Source organism: Rana temporaria, chromosome 12 (assembly GCF_905171775.1).
Source record: "Rana temporaria chromosome 12, aRanTem1.1, whole genome shotgun sequence".
NCBI lineage: Eukaryota > Metazoa > Chordata > Amphibia > Anura > Ranidae > Rana > Rana temporaria.
The window spans coordinates 53,129,604-53,136,546 of NC_053500.1; the positions used below are offsets into that span (position 1 = coordinate 53,129,604).

The 6,943-nt window shown below is 35.6% G+C and overlaps 1 protein-coding gene across 1 annotated transcript; it reads left to right on the forward strand.

The window, feature by feature from the left end:
• The first annotated feature begins 1,174 nt into the window (after positions 1-1,174).
• Positions 1,175-6,722, forward strand: G6PC1 (glucose-6-phosphatase catalytic subunit 1). The gene is made up of 5 exons (XM_040329729.1): positions 1,175-1,490; positions 2,294-2,403; positions 2,760-2,865; positions 4,395-4,510; positions 5,549-6,722. The coding sequence occupies exons 1-5, from the start codon at positions 1,261-1,263 to the stop codon at positions 6,058-6,060; spliced, it is 1,074 nt and encodes a 357-aa protein (XP_040185663.1). The 5' UTR covers positions 1,175-1,260; the 3' UTR covers positions 6,061-6,722.
• The last annotated feature ends 221 nt before the right edge of the window (positions 6,723-6,943 follow it).

Sequence of the window (6,943 nt, forward strand, 5' to 3'; positions counted from 1 at the left end):
GGTTGTGGGGAAGAGGCCATTGTTCCCATCAACATGGACAAGGTGCTTTGGGGTGAGGGGGGGGGGGCTTGCTCATTATCATCCTTTCCTTGCCTGCCAGGCTGCATTCTTGAATAAGGGTCTGGTATGGATTCTGGGATGGGGACTGCATGCCTTTTTTTAAATAAAATTGGCGTGGGAGTTCCCCTTAAAATCCATTGGGGATTGGGGGGTCCCAACGCTGTTTTTTTTTACATTTTGGCATGGGGCTCCCCTTAAAATTTGTACCAGACCTAAAAGAGCCTGGTATGGATGGGGGGGCTTGCTGTTTTTTTTTCAAAACTGCGATTCAAATGCGTTCCCATAGAAGGCAATGAGCCTGGAATTTGCATCTGAACATCACCGCTCAGAAAATGCACAGGACTGTTTTTTTAATTTGCAGCAAATTCGCACTGCCGCTGGACTGCATATATGTTATGAGAATCGAATGCGGTTCAAATCACATCCAATTCACATATATGTGAACAGAGCCTTATGCTTATAAGCGTTTGCACAGAAGCACAACAAATTGTGTAGTTTTATATATTTTTTCTGTTTATTAGCCGCGCTACTCTTATTTTCATTTTCACATCGCACAAGTTTATAGGAGGGAAACACTTTTTGGCGTGGAAGCTGGGTTCACACATTCATATTTTGAATACTGGAATTTTTTCCTTAGTGTTTGTTTTTTTTTCCTAATACAATTATTTAATTATTTAATAAATAAAAAATTTTAAAATTGTATAGCTGCTTTGTCTTTTTTATTTCAGATTGTTTTATTAATTCAGAAAGCTAGACCCACTAAATTTCTGATTTTATAACTTGTTAAGGAATATACAAGGTGTTAAAAAATATGTTTATGTTTCACCTATTTCCTACTGCTTTATTACATAAATCATGTCATATCACCACTCCCAATACCCTAAAACGATCTTCAGGGTCAGGGTTGAACAATGTTCTTCCAGAATACAAAGTTGGCATATTGAACTGTTTTTCACTTGCATTGTACCAAACATGTTTGTGACATTACCTTTGATCGACAGCCCTGTTTTTTTCCTTTGACCAAAGTTACTTTTTTTTTTTTTTTTGGGTCCAAAGGTCAGCAAGCAGGTTTTTTTTTTGTTGTAAACAGGACGGGAACAGTATAAATACTGCTCAAGGCATCCAGTGAGAGGCAGAGCACACAAAGAGAAATACCGACTCAAATAGGTACAGCCTCACAGCTCATCAACAGATACAACGATGGAGAATGGAATGGACGCCCTACATGATTCTGGAGTCCAGATGGTCCACTACCTTCAAAGCAACTACATGAGTTCGCAGGACTGGTTCATGTTCATCTCCTTTGCTGCAGATCTCAGAAATACCTTCTTCATCTTCTTTCCTATTTGGTTCCATCTTTGTGAATCAGTGGGCATCAAACTCATTTGGGTGGCGGTGATTGGCGACTGGCTTAATCTTGTCTTTAAATGGTAAGTATACTATAAGAAAGTAACAGCCTTGGCTTATATGTAAAAAGCTTGATTTTTTTATGTCCTTGTTTCTATTTCTGTTAAATTTATACACATTGAATGTACATATAATTCATATGGTATAGCCAGAATATTATTATTATTATTATTATTATTATTATTATTATTATTATTATTATTATACAGGATTTATTGTGCAGTGCTTTCCAAAGTTAGGGCATACAATACAATTACAATACAATTGTAAGGAATCCGAGAATATAAATGGTTGCTACCTTTTCTTATATTTTTTTCTCTATTTTTTATAAAATAAAAATAAATGTTAAAAAAAATGTTAAGTTTATGCTGAAAACAATACTCATATGTTTTTAGCTCTGTTGATAACAATAATTTTTACAATGATAGTAATTGTATAAATTAATATAAAAAAGAAAAGCATTTCTTTATACATTAAGTACACAAAGATAGTAAAAGTAAAATATTATTTTTATTTTTATTTTTTTTAACATACTTAACTTTGTCCCGTTTTCCTATGGCGACAACCCTAGAATATCTCTAACTAGTGTATTTAATCAGTTACCTTATTCTTTTAATGATAAAGACAAAATGTAATATATCACATGCAGTTGCTTTAAAAATAAAGCCAGGTATTTAAAAGGACTAGCAAAAAAAACTGCATGTTGGAATTTCATCCTATAGTGTAAAAATCTAAAAATCTGACAATTGTATATAACATATGCAATACATTTTTGTTAGGTATTGCTAATTGCTGTTTTTAAATAAAGTTTTAATTTTGCTTGCAGGATTCTTTTTGGACAAAGACCATACTGGTGGGTTCATGAAACTGGTCACTATGGAAACACCTCTGCTCCAGCCATTGAACAGTTTCCTATAACATGTGAAACTGGACCAGGTAATAGAAACCAATAGTTTTCACATTTTTTTTTAAAGAGTTTTTAATAAATAAATATATAAAAATAAATCCTGCTGTCCCTCTCTTGCACTGGCTACACATTATACAACTTTTTGTACAATTTTCCTTTAGATTTACCAAAACCATATATTACGAGGTCATACCTAAACACTTTCAATTTGAATGCAATCAGGCAAGCCCTTGCACTTCATAGTTGAAGGTGAATCTAAAGGAAATTGAACAAGAAAATTGCACAATGTGTAGCCAGCTTAACCCAAACAGAGAGGTTTTGCTGAAATGTGATATTCTGCAGCTTTCATCCGTCACTAATTGATTTTCTTGTCTTGGTCTTGCAGGAAGCCCTTCAGGTCACGCTATGGGGTCTGCTGGAATATATTACGTCATGGTAACTGCCATCCTTACAATCATGTTGAAGAAAAGGGAATCAACAATAAAAAGCTGGTGAGTTTTCAAGTTTTTGTGTATATTATCATATAATGCAGCAATAAAATAGATCATAAATTATCATCATAGATCTTATGCTGACTTAAAACAATAAAAACAAATTGCTGGAAATATGAATAAATAATGTTTTATTTTATCCTCTTTGGGATTTTGAAGGCAACCAGACAAAAACAAAAACAATTTTTGTTTTATCTAAAAGTTCCATTCTTTAATTAAAAATTATTTTAAAGGACTTTAAAACCAAAGATTTCCCATTTCATGAAAGCAGGCTTTAATCGGAATCACAGAGGCTTTGGGAGTACCACCCAGCATAAATATTAGACTCACTGTTAACCTTATATATGTAATTAAATGAATATTTTGTGAAATCATTTTTATAGTCTTTTAAAATAGTTTTCAAATTAAAGAATTGAACTTTTTTTTAAAAAAGCTTTTTTTGTTTGTGTCGGATTTCTTTTTATAATCCCAAAGAGGTTAAAATAAAATAAAACATATTGTTTATAGATATTTCCAGCATTTTTTTAAAGTCTTTTAAACTAGTTTTTAATTAAAAAAATTGAACTTTTAGATAAAAAGTTTTTTGTTTTTTTTTGTCTGGTTGCCTTTAAAATCCCCAAATAAAATATATTGCTTGAAACACATTGCAACAAATTACCCTTAACAGAGTGAACTACACATTTTATGATGATAGCTATAAACCAAAAAATAGCAGTAGGCTGCTATTATTTATTTCGCCGATTCTGACATTGTGGAAATAGCTTCTAGCAAAATTCAGTTCACAGCATAAACTGTTCATAAACGTTAACCTGTTGTGCATAGTTCTATTCAACAACAACAGTTTATAAAGAGTATTATTATTAGAATGTGTTTACAATATTTTAAGCAGAAAGCTTAATAAGTAAATATCTAAAAAAAATTACACATAAGAAATTAATAGACCTTCTGAAAATGCAAGTTGTCTGTGTCTAGCCTCAATACTTTGGAGTAAAGACCTTGAACAAGCATGCAGCAAATGCAAGTCAGAGAAAAAAACTTTCCATAATTTTTCCAGATAAGTGACTCAAAGTAGTAAAGCCATGGCACCTGTAAGAATTCCAGGCAACCTGATTATCGGGTTAGCAATGCCCATAACTTAATCATAAGTTTATAATTTCTTCAATTTCTAGATAAAACCCTTAGCGTTCATTAATTTCTTCAATTGATGGATGAAACCCTTAGCTTTCATTAATTTCTTCAATTAATAGATGAACCTCTCAGCCTTTGAGTATTTCCGAGGCTCTCCGGTGCCCCCCACCTCTGAACACATGCGGTTGAAGTCAATGCGGAACTAATTATTTGTGTTTCTATTGACTTCTATGGGGAAACTCACTTTGATATGCGAGTGCTTTGGATTACGTGCATTCTCCTGGAACGGATTATGCTCGTAATCCAAGGTTCCACTGTATACCTTTAAGCATGTAATGTAAGATGCATTTAGCATAGCTTGTACTGGTGCATTATATAAACCCTGTTGTTCTGTGCCTTAGGTGCCTGAAAGGAGTGCTTTGGTCTGGGTTTTGGGCCGTTCAGATCTGTGTCTGCCTATCCAGAATCTTCTTGGCTGCACATTTCCCACATCAAGTTGTGGCTGGAGTTATCTCAGGTACACAAAATACATTTTTTTACGTAAATATTAGAAAATATAGAAAAATGTTATAGATTTTTTTATATATATTTATATTGTATATATATTGGCCCAGATTCACATAGCTCAGCGCATATTTATGCCGGCGTAGCGTATCTCTTTTACGCTATGCCGACGCAGCGCGCAGAGGCAAGCACTGGATTCACAAAGCACTCACTACCACTCCCTTTTACAGATATGCTGGGTTTCCTCGGCGTAAGCCAGCGCAGGTGGAAGTGGGCGTGAGCCATGCTAATGAGGCATGACCCCATGCAAATGATGGGCCAAGCGTCATAGAAGTAATTAAAATGAACGGTGCATGCGCCATCCCTTGGCCGCATGCTCAGAATCACGTTGAAACAACTGCCTAAGATACGTCGAATCACTGCCTACGACATGAACGTAACCTACGCCTAGCCATATTCACGAACTACGTAAACGACGTAAAATACGACGGCTGTGTTCTCTGGTCCATACCTTTGCATGAGTTGCGCCTCCTATATGGGGAATAACTTTACGCCGGACGTAAGTCTTACGCAAACCGTGTATATTATGCGCCGGGCGCAACTACGTTCGTGAATCGCCGTATTTCACTCATATGCATATTTGAATCGAAAATCAATGGGAGCGCCAGCGTAAATATGCGCCTACGATACGCCGGCGTAGGAAAGTTACGTCGGTCGGATGAAGTCTATTTTCAGGCGTATCTTGGTTTCTGGTTCGGCGCATAGATATGACGGCGTACATTTGTACTTACGACAGCGTATCTCGAGATACTATGGCGTAAGTGCTTTGTGAATTCGGGCCATTATATTTATACAGATACTGTATATGTATTTATATTTATTTACATTTTAGGTATACTTTTAAAAATTATATTTATTTGCATGGAACATTTTAGATTACAAAGCTATCCTTAAAGTATACAATAGTTTCATGGATACTGTTAAGGTTTATGACATTTATATCAATTTAAATTGTCTTAATCTCATTAAGATTTTGATTCTATCTTTACAGGAATAGTTGTTGCCGAAGCATTCCATCACACACAATCTATCTATAAAGTCAGCCTGAAGAAATACATCCTAACTACACTCTTCCTGACCTCCTTTGCTGTTGGCCTTTACTTAGTCCTAAAAGCTACGGGTGTGGACCTCCTGTGGACCATGGAGAAGGCAAAAAGATGGTGTGTCAGACCAGAGTGGATCCATATTGACACTACTCCTTTTGCTGGCCTTTTTAGAAACATGGGCATCTTCTTTGGCTTAGGACTAGCTCTCAGCTCTAAACTTTACCAAGAAAGCTGCCATGGAAAGCATGGAAGCGAATTTACCTTCCGTATGTGCTGCATCGCCGCTTCTCTTGTTGTTTTACACCTTTTTGACTCGTTCAAGCCACCAACTAAAGTGGAGATGCTTTTCTATGGTCTCTCATTCTGCAAAAGTGCTGCTGTACCCCTGGCTGCTGTGGGAATCATCCCTTACTGTGTTTCTCAGCTTCTTCACCAACAGAGCAAAAAGAATCTTTAATGTATATACTGTATATTGTTTTTATAATGATATAGCTTTAATACATTTTATTGTTGGTATGTACAGTCCAAACGTCACACAACCGTTGTAAAATGCAAGTATCTTCTGTCTGCATGGAAAATGCGATAGTTCACCCAAGGGAAACCTAAACAAAAAAGATGTCTTGCTTTTATCTGGTTGACATCCATGGATTTCCAAAGAATTCCAAAAATGTTGGAGTTTTGTGCAGACTGAACAACTTTGAAGAAATGTCTTGCTGAGTCGAAATAGGTTGGATTAAAAGTATTGCAGGGTTTTAAAGCTACCATGTTCCATTAGCTCAGTACATTTTCAAGAAAATTTCTGTTGAGGATCTTAAGAAACTTCCAAGCTAGTGAGCCACAATAAATGTTAAGGGTTCTCAGAATGTATGTGCCATGTCACCTGAAAAAAATCTGAATGAAAGGCGGAAACAAACACTAATATCCATAATCCGTAGGAGTTGTTAATATTTCTTGCAAATTTTTCAAGTTATCGTTTCTCCAATTGCAACTTCCATCGTTTATGGCTCAGTAGCAGTGTAAACAGGTGCACACTAGGATTTTTAAAACTGCATATACCAGAGGTTACAGGTTAGATGCCCTGGTAATAAAAAATCCTTCACTTGTATGTGGGAAGTAACCCAGAATGTTCAGTGTAAAGAAAGCTATTTATTTTTTATTTTTACTGAGACTGAAAGGAAAGGTTTGACTGGTAGCTTGGATGCAGTATACAGATTGGTAGTATTTAAATAGTGTTATTAAAGACAGTTGTCTAATGTAGTGGTCTCCAAACTGTGGCCCTTTGCATGGCTTTATCCAGCCGCGAGGCATTATTCCTGCCACTGACGCCAACAATACGACAT

Coding starts and splice junctions, on each gene's coding strand:
- G6PC1 (XM_040329729.1), top strand. CDS start 1,261: ATGGAGAATGGAATGGACGCCCTACATGATTCTGGAGTCCAGATGGTC. Junction 2,404..2,759: donor AACATGTGAAACTGGACCAG/GTAATAGAAACC, acceptor TTGGTCTTGCAG/GAAGCCCTTCAGGTCACGCT. Junction 2,866..4,394: donor GAATCAACAATAAAAAGCTG/GTGAGTTTTCAA, acceptor TCTGTGCCTTAG/GTGCCTGAAAGGAGTGCTTT.